Genomic DNA, 22,530 nt, shown 5'->3' on the forward strand with positions numbered 1-22,530 from the left:
CTCTTTGTTGTAAAATAATAATTATAATAATAATAATATAACGAATTACAATAATATAATATAATGAATTTTAAAACAGATAGACAAATAAACAAGTGGCAAATATGAATATTCAAAAGCCAGCTTCACTCCATATCGTCCCAGCTCAAAAATCCCTTAGAAAACATTGCAACAGAAAGAGCAATCTGCCATCCAGCTGCTGGCGTTTAGTTATGTATTCCGCCTAATACTCCTTTATTTATTCTCTCCATCTCGCAGTTCCTTATTTTGTGTAGTGCAAGACTTCAAATGCGTTTCCTGCATTCTAAATAAATGATCCCCTCCTTGAGGCTTAAAAACATGAAGGTTATCTTATTTTTTCCAGAATGAAGTGAATATGCTTCATAAAAGTTAATAAGAAAATCTACAAGGTCTCATTTGGAAAGCTGCCGACAGCAGCAGAATCACCTGCTGACAGGTAAGGGTGTTCACAGATGACACAGAAGTGAAGTGAAGAAATTAATGCGAGTTCCAGAGCTTGATGTCACCTAGACGTGCCAAATCACGGGAAAAGTAATTGTGACACATTCATCATATCACAAATAACTTGTTCTCCATCTCACCATAACCTGGAATTTATATTTTGTCTCAATCTGTGTCGGAACCTAATCAATGACTAGACTACAGTTCAGAATGATAAACAAATTTGTAATTTTAACGCAATCGAACACATGAAGGCTGTTTAACACCTCAAAAGTTGAGCAAAAATTCGTTTAATTGGGTTGATTAGAATGATCAATAGCTACATTATTTTCTTTCTGTCTGTTTTTGTTAATTAAAAAGAAACTCGGTATTCAGTTGCAGTTTAGTTTATATTGCCTGTATGAATACTAACGGATAATACAGGATAATGTGTAAATCATTCAGTCGGGATAAATCATGAATATATCATTGTTCAGATAATTTAATGCGTTTGAAAAAAGAAAAAAAATTCTTAACTAAAAAAAATATTTATAGAATTTATCAAGCGTCAGTTGTTACTAATGAAAATATTGCTAGCCTAAAATACCAAATAAAATATAAACCACAATAAAAATATTAAACTACATTATAAACGATATTATCTAAAATAAAAACAGACTGTGGTTTTGGGTCTGTTTATGTAAGTTCGAAGTAAGTTATTAAATATTCTCCGCCTTTTTAGACTAACTGTTCTTTGTTCCAGTTTAAAATAAGTAAATGGTGTCGGTCTGAGCACTCTCTGTTTGTTCTTTACACGAGCGAATAAGTGATTATTTGTTTCCGAGAATTGACTACCACTTGTTTTTTTTTTGTTTGTTTTTTTTTTTTTTTTTTTTTTTTTTTTTTTGTTTTTCGTCAAATCAGCTGTGCTGTAATTTATTTTTCTTTTAATATTATTTTTCAATAGATAAATATACAAAACAAAAGATAGAAAAAAAAAAAAAAAAAAAAAAAAAAAAAAAAAAAAAGATTATATAGATAGATAGATAGATAGATAGAGATTTTATTTCTGTTTTTCGTCTTTGTTCATTTTGTTTCTCCTTTCTGACCCTTTCATGTCGGAGGAACTATTTATAACCCATGTGTGAATTTGCATACTGGAAAAAAAAAATTAGGTTAATTAAGCACAAGCAACTAAATGCATCATTTTAAAACATTTATTTTACAGTTAGGAGTCAAACATTCACCGCACATTAATCTGAAAATACCATCAAAATAAGTAAATAAATATAATTTTACACTTTATTATAAAAAATTAAAGCTGATCATTCTTCGCATCGGCCATGACGGGTAATGTTGTGCAGAAAGAAGAGATAAAAATAAAGATGGAAAGCCAGAAAACTAAAGGGAGACAGAGGAAGAGATAAAGACATAGAATAGGAGAGAGATGCAGTGCAGGAATGAACAGGTGCATCTTTCCGGTTACAGACAGCGCTTGGCAAATGAATTCTGACCCCAAACATAAACTGGGGAAGGTAATATAAAATCTCTCAAACTGTACAAATGCTATCTACATATTTACACAGTGCAGTCCCATTATGCTTTCCAAATCTACAGGACTTTTTAAAATTTATAATTTCGTCTAATATTAATGGCTCATTAAACTATTTAGCCCTCTTTAACTACAGCATGGATTGTAAGTTTTAATTTCTTCTTAATTGTATGCTATAAATCTGTTTCGCTTTAAACTTATTTTGTAAATAGCAGTCCAGTGTTTGAAGGCTAAAAAGAGTAAGGTATGCCATTTTCACAAAGGTTATACACAGAAATGCACATGTATAGTAAACCTAATACCTATAAAGTGTTAGAAAACTCTATGTTAGTGGCTTTGATCCATTTTCTTCGCTTCAGAACTATTTGTGCTTTCCAAAAACAAATTGTTCAGCCATAAACTGATAAACACGAGATAATACAGCTTTAATATATAAAAGTCTATTGGTGCGCCTCAGAGTTCTTTTGTCAAAGTTCAGTACTTCATTTTGAGTCACTGGTCAGTCGTGGCATGCTGACGGTGCTCATGCCGGACACGTGAGGCGGAGGAACCTGGCACATGCTGCACGGACACGGGATCCCCGCACCCCAGTGCTGGAAACCAGCGCCGAGTGCGCCAGCGCCGGCTGATGGTGCCTTGAGGAGTCCGTGATGCGGCCTGACGGCTGAGAGACCCGGGCCGGAGAGACATGCGGCAGTGGAGACTGCTGGTGGAAGCAGAGGATGATGCACCGGGTGAGACGAGTGCGAGACAGCAGCGGGGTGACCCGGTAACGGAGCGCCCGCCGCGTGCGTAAGGGTGCCACAACTGGACGGGTGGAAGCCGGTGTGATGAGCCCCGCTCCCTCCTCCGTAGATCTCGCTCACGAGCCGTTTCATCTCCTCCAGCGAGTTGCTCAGCATAAGGATGTAGTTGCGCGCGAGCAGCAGGGTGGCTATTTTGGAGAGTTTGCGCACGGATGGCCCATGGGCATAAGGCATGACCTCTCGGAGCCCGTCCATGGCGATGTTGAGGTCGTGCATGCGTTTTCTTTCGCGGCTGTTGATCTTGAGGCGCATGTTCTGCAGTTCGGACTCGGATAGAAGTTTACGGTCTTTTTTAGAGAGCATCTTTAGAGACACCGCGTCCTCGTCGGCGCTGGAGAGGCCCCGCAGGTCTGCGCCTCTTAACTCCGGAGGAGAATCGCTCTGCGTGGAGGAGACGGCGCCGGAGAAACCCACTGACTTCTTGACAGCGGACAGGAAGAGATCGTCGCCTTCAGGAGAAGAAGGTCTGCTGGACACTCGGCTCGTGTCGGAGTCCATGGTGTTCAGTGTGCTCTTAGATTCTCGAAGATGTCAAAATTCCTTTAAAAAAAGGGAACGGTTAAAAACTAAAACTTAAAAATGTAATACGAAAATAAAAACGAAAAGTTAAAAACTCATTAACACGTTTTGATTAAATGCAGTAGCCTACAATAGATTTAAAGTCCTAATATGTCCTAGAGATTCTTATTAACTCCCTAACTCAATAAGTTTACAAAAAGTAAAGCTGTAAAGTTTGTTACACAGTTTTCCAGTTCAGCAAACTATAAAATATAAATTATGACAAAAAAGTTAGCGATTCTCTAACATATCAAAACAGTAGCCTATAATAAATATTTCACTGAATAATTGCAAGGAGAAAAATATTTAATCTTTTAAATAACGCGGGACTTTACTAGTGTGGGCTACGTTGCTTTTATAATTTTATACAAATTAATCAATATTTTCTATATATTCAGACTTACCGTTAGCAGGTGCAAGCGCGTGCTTGTGTGTGCCTTTGCAGAATTCACTCGCTATTCCAGTTCACTCGTGCACTGTTTGTGTTTGGCACGCCCGAGAGTGACGAGGGCTATTTTATAGTAGGTCCCTCCTCCCCATCACCCGGGGGCAAGTCACCGGGACAATGTCAACGCTTTTCCGACAGCCCGTCAAGAACCAATGAGCTCCAGTGGGTGGGGGTCCTGAAACCCGATGTCATTGCAAAAAAACTGAGGCTTCATTAAATGCATTAGAAACACTTCGCATATGGTGCATCCTCACAGAACATCGTTGGGTTTGGATTACAAAGAGTCGGTTGAACAAACTGTGCAGACTGTACTTAAGTTATTAAGTTAGCTGATGCATGCGTGGACAAATAAAAAACTTTAAAGAGAACTTTGTTTGATAATGTAGGCTAATTAACTTTCCTAACTCGAAATGCACTGCATGTGCATGTTTGACACCGAAAAAAAAATAGTTTTATATTGTTTTTGAAATTATTATTTATTTATTATTAAATACATAATAAATTACATTATTTTGCCCATGCAATATTTTCTTGGTGATCGTGTGCTATTCCCCGCAGGATTGAGCGCGGTCAGTAGCAGACACTATTTTGCGGTTTGAATGCGCTCATATTGTTTTAACCCGGTGACCCCATACTGGGGCCTGACAGCTGACTGATTTCAGCCGTTATGCGCATTTAAATCGTTATAAACGAGGCGTGTAAAATGGTTTTAACGGTTATGATCTGAAACATTTCAATTAGGCCAATATGGAAAAACAGAAGTTATTGTTTGGGGCAGAAGAGGGGGGCATAAACTGGCGGGTTACTCACAGCGCCATGTTTATTACAAATTTACATTTCGCTTATATGGAAATGAATTGGACATAAACGCAGATATGTTGCGGTATGTATAGCTTATTTTAAGATAGATAGATAGATCAAAAGTGTCTGGAAATGTGTCTGTTCTTCTGACTCCACAGGTGTATTTAACAGACGCATCACTGAGTTTAGGAGAGACATCACCAGATCAAGGTCTTTAACATGTTTTCATTGAAGCATCTTTGAGCTCTTGTTGTTTGGTTGTTTTCCCCGTGCGGACAGTCCCGTCTGTCTGTTTGCTTGTTTACTCTCGTTAAATACGCTTATGCAAATGAGTTGGTTTAAACCGGCGGTGTCGGAGAGAAGTTGTAGTCCAGTTCCTTCATTATAGATTCCGGTAATCTCACTTGTTAAGTGTACCAAAATGGTAATATATGCCGCGACTGTCTGGATTAGAAACGGGGGGACAGAAAGAGCCCTATTGTCAGAGCTGCAGTTTATTCCTCGCGCATATAATTATCTGAAATGTCACCCGGGGAAGAATGCACACAAATTCACACGCACCCACACAAAACACACTGACTGACAACTGTCTTGGGAGCAATTACAGAGAGAGAAAGACAGGGGTTGGTCTGCCCTAGATTCATCCCAACTTTGGTTACTGTAGTCCGCCGAGAATGTTGCCAATTAAGGCTAATTAAGAGCATGCATGGCTGACGTCATTATCTCTTGATTTAGATCACACTGAGCCAATGATAAAGATGTACACTCATTTTTTACAGACCTGCTTAAACAAGACTTATGGCATGAACACTGGCCACATTAGTGATTACATAAGTGCTGCCTGAAAGCCTAATGAGCAATGTACTTAATTGTACGTTTTTGTGGACCAGTTTATGTGGACCCGCTGGCACTGCTGCAATTGTAATTATTTAAATAAATGAAAATGCACACTGATGCAAAGTGATACTTTTTTATTCCTTTATACATATTTATGTAGGCTACATATATAACATTTTAATCTAAATTATTTTCTGTAGCTATTTGCTTAAAAACTGAAAAAGGTGAGAAAGCAATGCAGTTTCCAGACAGCATTTTACAGCTTATTCAAACTTCACAGTTCAGGTGCAGAAAATATAATCAACTGAAATTAAAAAAACACAGAACTGGCTACATTTACTCATTCATTAAATTAAAAGCTATTTGCGTAACGAGGGCCTGCCTCAGAAAAAGAGGGAGAGAGAGAGACACGAGAGCTTTTGCCACCTCAGGTTGAATGAATATTAGCCTGGTGGATGAGTGGAGAAGGACACTGAGTGCTAATTTCCACATGTTGGCAGAGACTCTTCTTTTCTCATTACCTTTATGAGATAATGATGTGTTTCTGTGTGCATTCCAATAATGAGGTGGGCAGAAGCGTGTATATGTGTAAAAACTGTTAACCCTAAGAGCTAAATTAGCCAGAGCTGTAACTGCAGTCATACTTAAGTTAATGACTCCAGCTGGAGTTCAGTTTCAGCATTTTTTGCACTGTTAACCCAAAACTCAACATAAGCACAGTACTTCACAGTATTTAGAAGCTTGTCTGTTTCTGATTCTGCATGTGTTCATGTTTCCTGAATATTCATGCGTTACACCTAACTCTGTCATGTCACGGCACATTTGTCTGCTGTTCTGTAAAGCAGACGTTCTTTTTAGCGGTTATTTGCAAAATAAAGTTGAAAAAGCTGCTATTTCCAATAGGAAAATAAACTTCTTCTATTTTCAATAATTTTCTAATGGACATATTTACATTTCCAGGATTCTCAGAAGCAGAAGTCATTATTGGGTAAACTTTTATTGTGGTGAATCCATTTGTTCCAATAACAAAAGAAAAAGATAATTTTAGCATATAACCAAAAGATGTATAAAAAATTTTAGAGATTGATTATGGTGGTCAGAATTACATTTATGAATTTAGGAGACACTTTAAGCCAAATTTCCCATCACTACAGTCATTGTATTACAACCCCACAAAGCAACATTAACATTAAGTTTTCTGAAATAATGCCTAAGATATATAACACAAAGTCTAGCATTATAAATGTATATTACATTGAAAAAAAAAAAAACGCAAAAAAAAAACTTTGATTCATGTTATTAACTGTGGGAAAGCATTATCCAAGTCAGTGAAAGGGGTATATATAAAAAAGAATTATATATATATATATATAAAAATAAATGTGTGTGTGTGTGTGTGTGTGTGTGTGTGTGTGTGTGTGTGTGTATATATATATATATTATAAATAATACATGTTATCAGCATATATATTGAAGGTTGAATTGAAAAATGAAAATAAATGAAATAATTTCTTAATATTAGGTTTATCCCCCTTCATGAACACAATTAAAACCTCACAATCATGTATTATCCATGGTCAGTGTCACAAATTTGCTTAAATTTGACTGGTGAGTGCACAGTATTAAAGATTTTATTCCCTCATTATAACTTTTATAACAATCATCAAAATCCAAAAATTTTTTCTTTTTAGCTTTTTTAAAAAAATGTAGTTTAACATTTTTGGACCCCACTGTCTATCCTGCACCTCTTTAGCTATTTTCCATCATAAGTCCATTATGATTCCCTCCTCTCACCATCTAACAGTTTCTCCCATTCTCACTAAACAGCCTTTTTCTCTTCCACAATTACTCCAAACAGTTTTTATATCAGAATAAATATCAGAGGAAAACTTTCACTCTCACCCTCTGTCTTTCTCTTTCTCTCCCCGTCTGGGTGGCAGTTGGGCTTGTGTTGTGTTGAATGCCAATAGTGATAAGCAGCATATGTGAGTCAGTCTTAATCCTGCTAATCTTCCCTCAAACTGAAAAAAGAGAATAAGAAAAGAAAAAAAATGAAAAGAAAAAAACAAAACAAGAAAGCCTTTCTCCCCCATGTTTCTGAGCCCAAATGGCTTTCTAAAGAAAATCAAAGTACATGCAGTAAAGTCTTTTTCTTCTTTCCTTTTTCTTTCCATCCACACACCTAATACACATAGTGCATAAAAGTTGTGTTCATGACATTTTTAACACATGGACATCACAAATTTCTGGCCACAACATCTCAAATAGTTTCCCCCAACCCCTTCCTCTCCCAGCCTTTCTCCTCTATTACAGGAGTGTAAGTTGTTGGGGTCTACACAAGTCTTTTGTCCCTACAACAGCCATTAGTAGGTAATTAAGTCTTAACATAGCCTCTGCTCCCCTGGCTACTATTACACCCTGCTCAAATGGAACGGGCTTACAAGCTCCTTTACACGGCTGGACAAATTGAATGGTGCTCATCAGGCTCTGCCTATTATTCCTGCCACCCCATCTGGCTGCCAGCGGATAAAGGGGGATTTGCAAGCGATGGTGAGGGGCATGCAGACCGCTGAGCGCAGGCTGAGAGCAGGAGAAAGACCAGGGGCTTCACTGGAGGAGAGCCCCCCTTTTAAGGTGGCTGGTTCTTTTCAGGAAAAAAGCTGTTGGATTTGCTGCAGCCAAATGCTACAAATGTTACCACAACCTGCTCCCTTGATCCTGCTAGAGGGAAAGATAAAAAGGAGGGGTGCGTGATTGCGTATGTGCTCTTGTGTGAAGGAGGGGGGATGCTGAGATGACGTCAAGAAAAAGTTTTTGTATCTTATAAAATCTGCACCACAAGGCACAGTTCACCAAAAAATATTTTCTCATCATTTACTCCCTCTCATGACGATCTTTCTTTAGAACACAAAAGATGGTCCATATCGTGAAACTCAGTGTGGTCTACTATTGTTTTGGATAAAAATTACTTTCTTTACATTTTACATCTATATCTATGTGTATTCCTCACACACATAAAAAGTCAGTCATACAGGTTTTTTTAATTTGTTTAAAAAAAAAACACTCATAATGCTACAGTAAAAGCCTGTTCACTGATTAACTGTGTTACCATATATAATGTGAAACTGTAAAGGATTTAATATTAAATCATGTTATTTTACTGTAATTTTGCAAGTAAAAACTGTGAACTACCATATAATTATTGTGAAGGGACATTCCCAGAAGTCCCTGTGTGACACAACACAAATAAATATATACATTTTTAAAGTCATTTTATTTTTATTTTTGTACACTCGTACACTCAGAGGTGGAAAGTACATATTTTTATTATGCTCAAGTAAATTTATTTTTTTATTATTATTATTATTTCCCTTTAATACTTGAGAACATTAAAAATGTAGAACTTTCTTGTACCCAAGTAAAACTTTGAATTACTTTTTTCAAAGTTAAGAAAGTACTAGATTTCTAATGAAATTAAGTATTAAATGATATTTAATATGAAACCTTTTGCAGTAAAAAGTACAATATTATGCTTTGGCAAATTTGTGAAGTTTTCTAAATAAAAACACTGATAAAGTACAGACACTTAAAAAATGTACTTTTAAAGCAGAGTAAAAATACTTATCTTTAATATCTTTATATAAAATAAAAATACTTTATATATCCGCCTCTGCGTACACTCAAATACTTTGTTACATTTTCTTTTATTCAATTTTTGTTTATTGCATTATTTTAGTGGTGTGTGTTATCCTGATGTTGTTTTGTATGACACTGTGTACTGTTTATATTAGTGCTGTCAAATGATTAATCACGATTAATCACATCCAAAATAAAAGTTTTTGTTTACATACTATATGTATGTGTACTGTGTATATTTATTATGTATATATACATATCATACACATACAGTAAATATTTTGAAAATATTACATGTATATACATTTATATTCTTATATTTTATATTATATATAAATATATTTAATATATAAACATAACATATTTTTCTTAAATGTATACATGCATGTGTTTGTAATTATATATACATAATAAATATACACAACATACACGCATATATTATGTAAACAAAAACTTTTATTTTGGATGTGATTAATCGTGATTAATCATTTGACAGCACTAGTTTATATATGAATATTTGCCATGATTTATAGAAAAGTCACCAATTTTGAATTCTGAGTGATCACGTGGTTCTTTATTTTACCACCTGTATTAATATAGTAATAATCATGGTAAAAAAAAAATTGATCCGTATATAAACACATACATACATCACTTGATTAAATATATGGTTACAAAATATTTATTAAATATAAATATATGGTTACAAGAATATACAATGTATGTATATATAAAATATACAGGCATCAATATTCCATCCCATTATCCCTGAAACACTGCCATCATATTTTTGTACAGTGAATTTCTGGTAACAACAGCTGCCTATTTTGACATAAAAAAATATATTATATATATATATATATATAAGATATATATATATATATATATATTATTTTTTTTTTTTTTTTTTTTTACAGTGTACAGTTTTTCTACTTGCTTAAACTGATATGACTGAGGACTTCTTAGAGGAAACTAAGATAAAAATGGGAAGGGACAAAAAAACATGCATATAAAAAAAACAGAGTGACAGCTCTCGCTGCCAAACGTCACTTGAAAGAGAGCATTCCTGTACTTTTGGCCCCTGGTCCTTCACTCAGACACATACACATGCACTTACCCTCATGATGCCTAACGAGGGGGCTGGCAGCTTTATGAGCATCCCCTCCCATAGACAGACTGAAGCAGTAACAGGTTGGGGTTTTGTTTTCAAAGGAGGAGAGTTGTTGTGGGTGAGAGCTGCCCTCTGTGTCACCCTTCTGTTCCCCAAGTGCCTGTGCACTGTTCTATTGTCTCAGCTAGGATCTTTAGGAGGAATGGATCTCTCCATCCCTCCTCTGCATCCCTATAACGTTCACAGCAACCAGGGATCGAGACCATGTACGTCAAAAAACAAAGAAAGTTCACCCATGAAAAACTGAAATGCTTTAAAAAAAAAAATGGGAGGCACTTCCTGTCAATGTTCTGCTGGAAGCTGAGAAAAGAAAGAAAGTGCTGTTATGACAGACTGTGATGGGTCTCTTTGGTTCAAAAAAGGCCAGTCAAATCTGGCATATGGAAGATCAGACAGAAGAGAGCAGAAAGAGAATGGACTGTCTGACAGACTTCCATCACTTTCTTCATTTTTTTTCAATACAGAAGGCCATTCAAACCTGGCATGAAATCTTCTAGACTTTAGTCATGAACAGAAATGAGAATGGACTTTACATTACGAAACATTTCCATCACTGTCAAATGCAATTTAGTTTACAAGGGTAAAATTCTATTGTTTAATTTCCCATCAGAACCTCCACTTCTAAACTTTATGAAAATCTTTTATTTCAGTCATGTCTAATGATATTTAATGCAATTTAGTTACATTAGAACACATCCATGGGTTCAATATCCATGTTTGGGGTAAAAAAACAAATATTGTTGCTTTTAACAAATGAGGTCTAACAAATACTGTAGTATTTTGTCAGCCAACCCCCATCAAATATTTTAATTATCACTGCTTTAATTTTTTTAATTTTAAATTTTCATGTTTTAATTATTAGCTTTTAATCAACTCACAAACCTCCATAAACCCACGTTTGGGAAACCTTGCTTTGGGTTATGCCAACTAAATTAAATTCAAAGCTTGGATAAGGTAGAAATAGCTCCTTGAGTTAATAATAAAAAATCACATACCTATAATCTCCATTAAAAATAAATAAATAAATAGATAACCAGATGAAAGAGTTTTCTAACTGCTTATGTAGTATGCTCATTTGAATAGAATATTGTATACAATGTTCGTCATGACATCAACAGAATCTACAAAAATCTCAGAATTCCGCTAAAATGTCATTCTTCCTGTGTTTTGGCTAAGTTCAGCAATTGCAATAGTGTTGTGCATGACTGTGTATCGCTGCAGATGCGAAGGAATGCCATAGGGTTTTCACTCCCCTCTGGCACCGTCGCTCATTCATTCTTTTGCCATTACGTTGTCATCAAGCCATTTGGCTGCTCTGGCCTCATAAGTGCAGCACAAGAAAAGAGCTAGTTGATTCAATTAAAGCCATACCAATTCAACCCCACTGAGAGCCAGCCAAGAAGGTTCTTTCAGAGAGAAAAGAGAGGGAGAAAGCGCTAAAGGTAGAGGAAAGCCTTTTATTCCATCTGTCTTGGATTTGAGTGCGCATATTAATGTCATCTAGGTAGTCTCAATGCGTCTCCCATTGTGCATTTAAAAGTAGTGTTTTTTTGCCAGGACAGTTTAGCAAATAAACACAATATGAAGCAAAAGCTGTGTTTATGAGTGTGATAGTCGTGGTCTGTCTGTGCATGTGTTTGTCGCAGGGGCCAGCAGTGGCCGTTTGTCACCGTGAATAGGCTCAGGGTGGTTCACATCATTGGGGCATTGAAGGTGTCTCCTCCCCTGTTGTAAAACAAGGGTGTGTGTCACATGGGGACACAGGAAGCATTGTACTCATCGCAGAGGCTACCGTACCACCCAGAGTGTTCCCTAAATCTAATCCCCCCCACAACACCTCCCCACGACCCTGTCCAGCCCACGGCCACAACCCTGTCCTGACCACTAACCGCACAGGAGAGCAGGATGGAGCGTGAAGGTATAAGTCAGACATGGACGTTGGGGCTCCAATGCATACGTATATAATAGAAAGAAAGAGAGCGTGGGACGAGATTAAGGTCTGGAAGAGGCGAGGGGGCGTGTCTGTGAGTTTCCCCTAACAAGATAGGTCAATGGGATGATTGATGGCTGCAGAAGTGGGAACAAAACAAGGGGAGGTGATAAAAATCAGAAAGGAGGGGAAAGAATGGAGAAGGAACGATGGTCTTGTATCCGAGTTAGGGACGTCTGTGCGAGTGTGTGGGAATATTTACTGCCATGCAGAAGTGGGCGGCTCTGACTTGTTGCTAATTAGCGGGGAGGCATCTGAGCTCTGGTTTGTGTGTGGGTGGAAATGGTGAGTATGCAAGGGTTCAAGGAATATGACAGGACACTAAGGCAAAAGAATGGCTACACTGACCACCTAAGATGACCCCCCTTTACACACTCGCATATACATACCTAAAGTTACAAACTCCTCACTACTTTCCCCCGCCTCTTACAAATTGATGTAAATGAGCTGTGCTTTTAAAATAAAGGCAAATAATTTATGGGCATCTGTCAGTTTCCTGGGTTAGAAACACACAGTGAGGAAAACTGCCGGGCTCTTAAACTGAAGAGTTCAGGCTTGTGTTTTTAAGAGGGGTCCCTTGTCATCTGAAGTACTTTGAAGAGGATCTGCAAACTATCGCAAGCTGGGACAAAGACAAACAACACATTAGGACATAGCCACAGTATTAACAATGCACAAGCTGTTTGTCTGTCAGAAATTACTAGCTTTTGCTTCTTGATGCAGTCAGCTGGAAACACAGTCTTGCAAATTATATTGTTTTTATCCAAATGATTTAGAAAGTCAATGGCAAAGTCTTTGCGTCAAAATATTATGGCAAAATAAAACCTTCCTCTTTCTTGTATTTTATATTAACAAAAAAGGACAATTACATAACTTTGAGTTTGATACCACTAATCACCCTGGACTGAACTTCCTCTCTTCCATTCTTCTTTTCAAGCTTCCATGATTTGTTCTGAACTTCCTTCCAAGTTTCAAAATGCTCTTCTTCCAGTTTCCTTCAAAATGACATTAAAATGGCACTGTTGGACATAAGTAATCAGATTTTCTTCCTTTCTAAATTATCATAACAAACAAAAATGTCACCATTAATGAAGGGGTGGTTTAACTTCATGTCTGCAACTGGAAATTCTTTCAAAAGAATGAGCCATGAATTATCATCACTTCATCCCAGGTTACTCCAGGGGGATTGTAAAAGCACAGTTACTTTGTCATACCCTTTTGATCTGACACATACTGTGGTATAACCATAATTATACTCCACTGTTTTGCAGCAACTTTTTGTTCCTTTATTCTCCTCTCACCAACCCATCTGTTCTTTTTGGCACATTCAATTTCCTTTCACCTTCAGAAAGAGAGAGTGAGAAAAGGACCAGGCTCTATAGCGAATTGCACCAATTTACAACAAACAAACCCCCCCATTGCTAAAGGTTGCACATTATTTCACTGTAGAGAATAACAGGAGCACAAGATGGAGAGATGGTAGTTATGACAACAAATATTATGATGATGAAACTGATGAAACTAAATCACTGCATTATTGCATATACAAAAACATTATTTTTATGCACTCACATCACCAGCTTTTTCCTCATACAACGGATTTGAACCTGTTGCTTTTGCACATACAAACACACTAAACAGTTTCTAACAGTGTGAGGTACATGTATAGATACAAGTGCTAATTGGTGTTTCTTCATGAGAGTCCATTTTCTTTATAGGGTGTTCAAAGTCAACCCTAATCCAACAAGAGAACTGCACTGACAAATGCTTCATTAGAGACACACACGGACATATACACATAAGGTCAGCAGCATGCATAACAGTTTTCTATCATGTATTGGAATGGGGTAACAGAGCCCACAACTCTCACACTGTCATCAGCGAGTTAACACCCAACTCTCAGTGGTCACGCTTGCCAGGTTGAGTGTTTAATTGACAGGTGGAAATGAGGGAATTGTATGTGTGTGTGTTAAGCAAGCAATCTGTAATGAGGGGGCAGTGTGTGTTTAGGCCTGTAATGAGGTGTGAGAGAGAAGCGAAGACCTTAATAGGCAGCAATTACTGAATGTGTTGTCGCTGAGCGAGTCTATTTGTTTCTCTGTATATGTGTGTGTTTGTGTGCCTGTGTTGCAAAGGTTACTTTGACACCTACACTCTAGCAATTCCAGCAGAGAACATTTGATTGACAGCATATCAAAGACACTGACCCAATTTTGTACATCAACACTTTTGAAAATCTTGTAAGAAAAAATAAAAATAATTCTTCAAAAAAAAAAAAAAAAAAAAATCTAATTTAAATTAATTTTAAGTCATTTTAAAGCAGCAATCAGTTTAGTAATATTTGTTGACCGAAATGCATAGAATTTGGAGCTGTGGTACAGTTGGTAATGCACATAGAAAGCCAGACTCAGGACATAGCGATATTTGTTGTGCTCAAGGGGACACAGGTTCAAATCCAGCTTGCATCTTGTCCTGATCCTACTTCCCTATCTCTCCTTCCACGATCCTGCCTGGTCTACACTATCCTTTCAATTAAATGCAAAAACCCCATAAACAAACAACAACAACAACACCAGCAAAACACAAAGAAAAGTTACATGCTATATCATCTCTCTCCGATGCTCTTTGACTTTTGGATGACCTGGTGACGACCTCCTGGGGACACTTTAGTTTTGGGATAGTCCCCGGGATGACCTCATCAATTAAGATGACGATGAGTTCAACAGCAGTCAGCCACCCCATCGCCATCTCTCTCCCTCTCTCGATCACTCTGTACATCCTTTGTCTCCATTAGATTTCATCTCTCTGTGTGCATTCCTTCATTAGACACATCTCTTGATCTCTCTCTCACTGTTGTCCTTTCTTTGACGTGGTCTCACCCCTTCGCCTCGGCTGAACTTCATTTGCCCTCTGCTACAGTAGTTACTCCATTGCACTCCTTCTGTAATAAAAAAAAATAATAATAATAATAATAATAATATTATATATCTTTTTTTTTTTATTTTTATTTTTTTTTCATGCCAGAGTGATGCATTTATTTGTAAAGACACAATGGGGTTAAAAAACATTTTAGTTTCAAAATTCAATAAATAAAACATGACAAATGCATAATTTTTTTTCTAAAAGTCTTTAGTTTTCTTTTTTTTAAATAAAATTCTGTACTGTTTCTAGGTAAATAAACAGTTTGCTATCTGACCATGTTAACTTTGTACATAATTGGCATGGATTTTGAGTTCATGGAGCTTGAATGATGCTATCAATAAAGCAAAATATGAGCAAACCAAATACATTTGACATTTTTAGAGTCATTTATTATTTTTTGTTCAATGTTTAGACTTACATTGTTATTACAGTATAATATAATTTAATATAATATAATATACACAAAAGAACAAGCATTTTCATATGTGGACTTTGAACCTCTTATTAAATATAATTATTAAATATAATAATAAATGTGGACAAATTTGAAGCATTTTCAAAATTGAACAGAAACAGTAAAATCCAGAAACAGGCTAATTCAGAAACAGTAAAATAAAATATCTCAGCATGTTCGAGCATGTGTATGCAAGACAGAGGAAAAAGAAGAGAGAAAAGTGAAAGAAAGAGAATATAGCTCTGATCTCTGATGAATATGTAAATCCTGATAGCGGCCCGCTCTCCAGGGATCCCCCTTCACCCCTGCTTTCCCACCCCACACAAGAGATGAGGAACACAAGAACAGAAGAGATGAGATCTTCACTCCCCGGATGATAATCCCACTGTCCAAAGGCACGGATAACGAGAAGAGGACCATAATCCTTTTGTCCCTCTGTATCACATATGTCGCTTAACACACTGTCTCTCCATCACAAGACTTCATCCAGAGCTACAACAGATTGGCCCCCTCCAAAAAAGTGCTTGTCTTTCCTACTGTCCCTCCCTCATCCTCCATACATTTTACATACACAATAACATCACCCGCACAAACCAAGACCTTTCAAAAACAACACAACAAAGCATCATCTTCACAAACTCCCCAGGCTGGGTTTGTATCAATGTCGCATATCCATATTGCTGTGTGGGTGGCATGCAGTGGGGTGTGTGTGAGAATATTTACTTGCGTGTGTGTGTGTGTGTGTGTGTGTGTGTGTGGACGTCTCAGGTTAAGATGCACCCCTCGTCTCGCCCGCCTCCCTCAGCCCCACGGTCGCTTTGTGTCAGAGAGGACCTGTTGGTATCCGCCTTTGTCATTGAGTGTGCATGTCCATGGGCATATGGTTGATCCACCTCCAATAGGTTCATGTAGGCAGAAAACAGCCATTCATACGCCTATTCATTCAAGCTGCTAGAGACACAGATTACTATGTCATAACACAGAGGGAGGGGGAGAGGGAGGGGTTCGAGTGATAGCGAGAGAGAAGAGAGAGAGAAAGAGAGATTACTTCATAAACTAACTCTGATCTCTATGTGTGTGGCGCTGCTCTGGTGTTTGAAAAGATCGAGCCATTGTCTTTCTTTCAGGCCTCGATGCAATGCTTAAATTTGTTGCATCAAAAAGAGATGGTGTGTTTGAATGCAAGTCTGGGTTTTACTGTTGTGAATCAAACACCATAAGGCCTGGGGGATTTGCACAAAAATGCTGAAGTGCTGCTAGTGAATTGCATTAGCATCTTGTCTAATACCTATTCACTTATATGTCAGATTTTGCAATACTTAAATGTTTCTCATGAAAGTCAGTGTATAGGGCAAATTTGAGGAACAAATACTGGTAAAAATGTGTGAGATTTTTCAATTCATTTATGAAACATAGCATTATAATGTGCCAGCAAATATGTTATGGGTGTGTCACGTTCAGGTACCTTTTTTTTTGAAAGAATTGGAATCATAGAGGACAACAGGTTTCATTCTTGCCTTTATATTTCCTTAAGACAAAATACATGGAAGATTTTTTTGTCAATATTTAGTTAATTTTAAATAGAATGTAGTGGAAACCATGTAAACATTTCCCCGCAATATTGTATACATTTACTGTGCTATCTAGGCAGACAACTTGGTCAAATATTTATGTCAAATAAATGCCATTTTTTGATGCGTACAATACATACAATGTGCATCAAATGGTTATTTATCTACTTGACTATAATGTCACAGTAGATTTCTAAGGAAAAATTAATAAAACTTAAAGGTATAGTTTGTTACTTCATTGGAAAAGATTTGTTTAGAGTTTCACAGCTAGGAAACTGGTATTAAATTGATATCACAGTTTCACATACAATTTTCAACTGTGAAGGACATTTAGACAATATGAACAATTTGGACAATATTTGGACAATGAACAGCTTTTTGGCAAAGAACTTCACCATCTTCCTGAAACCTTCCAAAAATATTTGTAAAGTGTAGTTAAAACACTTCTCCTTTCCAAGTAACTATGTAGAGACAATTATATAATATATACTATCAAAACATTGTTCTGCATCCTGATCAGCCTGATACAGGAACACTGGCTCAGGATTATATGTTTTCCAACCAATGGCAGTCAGGGAGAGTGTAGAGGAAACCTGTTTGAAACAATCATTATTTTAAGGCACATGCATTACACACAGTGACAGAAAATAATGACATGCAAAGCTTCAGATTACTTCATTCTTTTAAGTCTTTATATCCTTGAAGTGTCCTCTTTTCTCTTTCCAAATCAGTGTATATCTAAAGTTGACTTTCCTGACCTCTGCGCTGTCTACTTGTCTAACTGACTTGTTTGTCTCTCTCTCTCTCTCTCTCTCTCATGGCTCAGTTCTGTCTTCATTATACTCAGCATGTCCACCCTTGATCACCTTTTCTGCCCTCCTAGGACAGAAAACCTCTCCTTCTGACAGTAACGCCTATCATTGTGTCACTTCCTCTCGTTCTGATGACCTCTCGTTCTCAGGCCCCAATCACTTGTTCGCCAACAGTGTCAACACTGTCATTAAAGGCACATTGTCCTTATTAATTAATGAGTGCTGTTGTTTTTTTCCTTCTCTCCCTCTCTACATACTTATTTGGGCAAATGTGGATTTACATATTCATGAGTCGGCCAGCTTTGCAGCAGCTTGCTCACGAATGGGGCAGCTCTGTTTAGCCCCTGTGTTTTTGTCTTCCTCCATACCTAACCTCGTTTGCTGGGCAGATCCCTGAACCATTAGAGCTCATGATCCCTTTATACCAGCGAGACTCAGACAGGAGGGTTGGGTTATGAACCCAAACGCTGCCGTTTCACGCACCAGTGAACACACCCCGGATAATAAGGCTCAAATGCTAAGTGTTACAAACTGATTAAAATGTCTGTTACAACTTTATCTAGCCACAATAAACAATGCTCCTCCACCACAAACTGCGGTGGCTTCTGATATTGTCCCAGAGCTGCTCAAATGTTCCCAGCCCTGGTTGATTTGCTGGGTGATCAGACAAAGAGATGTTTATTTCATCATGCCATATGCAGGAACATAATCATTAAGAAGCATTTAATCCCAGACGTCATTAATGTTTGAAATGATTTTTACAAACATGACTTAATTTTTCACTGTAAACATAACCTAAAACCATTGGTGCTTATTTTGCATTTTAAACATAGTACTGCGTATATGAGTAAAGTGACTATGTGAGTACATTTGATTATTGATTTATCATTATTAGTTTATATTAGATATTAAATTATACATGTTTGTTTCCTTTATTTTTAAATTTAAATTATATTTGTCAACATATAACTCACATCTAATAACACTGTTAAATTTGTAAAAAACAAATCTTATAATGAATATCGATTCTTCATAGTGCATTATAAAGTTCTAATTAAAACATTTAATCTAAATGCCTAAATTCACACATTAGAACACTTTTGTGTTTTATTTTGAATGTACAGTAAGTCAAAATAGTATACAGTTTTATTACTGTATATTCATTCGTTTTCAGCCATAACATGAAAATAACTAGAGTTTTCATTCAGAATTTAAAATCAGTGAATACATCATTTGATTTATATATGACAAATCAATAATCTCAATCAAATAAATGTATACACTTATGCAACTTAATAAGAATGTATTAGTAATTAATAGCATTATAAAGTTCTAATTAAAACATTTAATCTTCTGTTAAAGGTTTTCTTAATACACTAAAGACTTTTCTACTAAAAAAATCTAATTAAAACATTTAATCTTCTGTTAAAGATTTTCTTAATACACTAAAGACTTTTCTACTAAAAAAAAAAAGTTTCTATACATGCCTAAATAAATTTAGGATAATGATAAAAAGCAAATTCATTCAAAATTACCGTGTATATCTGTTACAGCGTCAGTGTATATCCAAAGAAAACATGTAACAAAATATGAAAATTTGCCAAAGTGTAAGGGTAAGGGTTTACTGCAAAGTGTTTTGGAGAGGAATTATTAAAAATTAGGAAGGTCTGTGTTTAAGTGATTTATTTATTATAATTTATTTAGTTTTATGCTTTCAATTTCCTTAGGAGCAAAAGCAACAGCCCGTCTTATCAGCCATTATTAGTTGTGTCCATCACAAAGCCTTGCTAACTGCTAAACACACAAACACACACATAAACTGAATCAGTCAACTCACTGCTTACACATTTACTCACACACACTAAAACAGTCTCTATCTCCAACTTTCTGCCTCTTGCCTGTTACACACGTGCACACACACATACAGAACTAGCACTCACCAATTTGTAGCCTGCACAGTCACATTGTTTGTTGAGGCTTGCAGTGCAGGCCGCTTCGTTAGCTTGGCCTTTAACGAGCTTCTTAATTGAGCTGTCTAGCGGGCCACCTGTCGCCCCGCACCTCATTAGCATACTAATGCTCCTACATTGTGCTGCAGTGACAGCCAGAGAGAGAGAGAGAGAGAGAGTGGGTGAGTGAGAGAATTGAAGGATAAAGTGGCTGGAATGGAGACAGAGATGTTATGATTAACCAATTTTTCACAATTACTATATATATATATATATATATATATATATATATATAGTAATATATATAATATATATATATAGTAATTGTGAAAAATTGGTTACTATATATATATATATATAGGTGCATTAGTGTGACAAAATCATGCATATTCAACTGTGGAATTCCCACATAAGGTTTTATTATATTTACCTGTTCAACCTCTTCCTAAATATTAAAACTTAAATAATTCAAATGAAATTACGTAAAAAAATAAATAAATAAACAAGTTAGACGTTTTATTAAAACTCAACAACCAAATAAATGTATTACATGTCAAGCAAATGATACAGCTTTTAACAGCCAAAATTTATCTGATCAGCAATTCATCTTATCACTGAGCTGGATGTAATTGGGCAATGTTAGTGCAATAATCGTGGAAAGGATTAATAGGCTTTTTCACCTTTTTACTTGGTGCACACATAGTTGCTCAAGTGCCTTCTTTCATTCAATTCATGACATGCAGCTGCAGCACCAAAGATCTACCTGCCAGGAAGAGAAAGAGAGAGAGGAGTGCAGTGTTTTGTGAATGGTCAAATGGTTTGACAGGTATTGTTGTGTGTGATTACAGCATTCAGTAAAGCCATGGGCTAAATTTGCGTCTAAACACACTGTAAACTGAAGAGGCCTTTAGACCGGCACAGGACACACACGCGAACATGTGATTTACATACTTGATCTGTCACACATAGAAAAAAACTTTTGAAGACAAGCTCTGCACTTACACTTTTTAGCCCTGACCCTTAGAGGCCAAGTCCCCACCAGATGGAGAGCTGTCCACCTCAACCATTGATGACCATGAACTTTGACCTGTAACCGGCTGACCACTCTCACTGATCGTCTGACACATACCCACACAAACATGGTTGATATTACGGTATATCTGGCTTGCTATTCCACTGGCCAGAGGGAAATATTCAGTGTTGAGGGTCTGCCAGGAGTTCATTATATGATGAAGGATTCTTGCTTCCACTTACCCATTGCAGCAGGTGTAAACAATTGCTCCAAAACACCCATGAGAGACACTTAGAAAGGAAAGACAAACATGATGACACTTAGCAAATCGGTTTGAAAGACTAAAAAGTACTTCCTGTTAGCAAAGGAAGCCTCCAACCAAAAAAAAAAAATAAAAATATAACATTACAATTTCATCTCACCCATCTCACTTCAACTAAACTAACATCAAAAAAAAAACACTGGCAAACCATCACAAACATCACACAAAAGATGAAAGGCACCATACTGGGCGACTTGCTCTGCTCTTTTTCAGTCCCAGAGAAAAGTGTGAAATACTTTACCTTACTGCAAGAGGATCAATGCACAGATGCCAAATCATGTAAAATACCATTTAGTTAATAAAAATAATTTGTTTAGGGACCATTTCTTACTATTTACCAGTTGCTTATTGGCATGCACATTACTAGCATATTGACTGTTTATTACTTATAAAGCACATATTAATGCCTTATTCTGCATGACCATATTTTAGATCCCTACCTGTAACACTTTAGTATAATGACCAAGTCTCACTATTAACTGGTTACTTATTATTTACATATTGGCTGTTTATTAATACTTATAAAGCACACATTCTACATGACCATATTCTACAATCCTAATCCTACCCAATACCTAAATTTAACAACTACCTTACTAACTAATAATAAGCAGTAAATTAGTAGATTATTGAAGCAAAAGTCAGTTAATAGTGAGAAATGGAATTAATATTGAAAACTAAAGTGTGGCCATGCAGTTGGCACAAATGCCTAATCTTAATAAAAAAAAAAATACAAACATAAATTAATTATAATAATAATAATAATTAACAGTAATAATAAAAAAATAATAATAAACAATTTAAGTTAATAAAACAAGTAATACAATTATACAAAAAAATGAAACATAAATAATTACTTAATACTTCATTTAACTGTAACCAAAAGCAAACATAACTGAATTTATTAATTCGAGAATGCACTTTTAATTTTCTTATCATGCAGTTTTCATATTTTTGGAGCTAATTTTTAAAATCTGTTGCATTTTTAGTACTATTACTTTTGTCAAGAATAAAAGTAAATGTCCGCTGATCACATTGTACATGCTGGCCAAGACTGATCTTTAAATAAAGAAAAAAGAACAAGAAAAAAAAAATCTGCCTGGCCGTTGGTAGCAACCTTTATATTCTACATTCACACCATTGAGAAAGAGCAATTGCAATGGCCATAGAAAAGAGGTAAGAAAAGGAATTGAAAGGTGAGGCGGTGTTTGGGAGTGGGGGGAGGTTGTATCTGAAAGGGTGGCTTTG

The 22,530-nt window shown here is 36.4% G+C and overlaps 1 protein-coding gene and 1 long non-coding RNA gene across 3 annotated transcripts; both read right to left on the reverse strand.

Annotated features, from left to right (window-relative positions):
* Positions 1-1,644: 1,644 nt before the first annotated feature.
* On the reverse strand, positions 1,645-3,903 carry LOC109097110 (oligodendrocyte transcription factor 2-like). Its single transcript, XM_019110782.2, has 2 exons — positions 3,762-3,903; positions 1,645-3,339 (listed from the first exon to the last, which is right to left on the reverse strand). The coding sequence occupies exon 2, from the start codon at positions 3,295-3,297 to the stop codon at positions 2,476-2,478; it is 822 nt and encodes a 273-aa protein (XP_018966327.2). The 5' UTR covers positions 3,298-3,339; positions 3,762-3,903; the 3' UTR covers positions 1,645-2,475.
* Positions 3,904-11,045: 7,142 nt separating this feature from the next.
* On the reverse strand, positions 11,046-21,266 carry LOC122138503. 2 transcript variants are annotated; one of them, XR_006155631.1, is made up of 4 exons: positions 20,951-21,266; positions 20,629-20,711; positions 19,940-20,091; positions 11,046-15,181 (listed from the first exon to the last, which is right to left on the reverse strand). It is a non-coding gene; the product is annotated as an uncharacterized LOC122138503 (long non-coding RNA). The 2 variants fall into 2 exon arrangements; XR_006155630.1 differs by lacking the exon at positions 20,951-21,266 and having other exon boundaries at positions 11,047-15,181; positions 20,629-20,913.
* Between the last annotated feature and the right edge of the window lie 1,264 nt (positions 21,267-22,530).

The sequence above is a fragment of the Cyprinus carpio genome, chromosome B9 (genome assembly GCF_018340385.1).
Source record: "Cyprinus carpio isolate SPL01 chromosome B9, ASM1834038v1, whole genome shotgun sequence".
In the NCBI taxonomy this organism is placed as follows: Eukaryota; Metazoa; Chordata; class Actinopteri; order Cypriniformes; family Cyprinidae; genus Cyprinus; species Cyprinus carpio.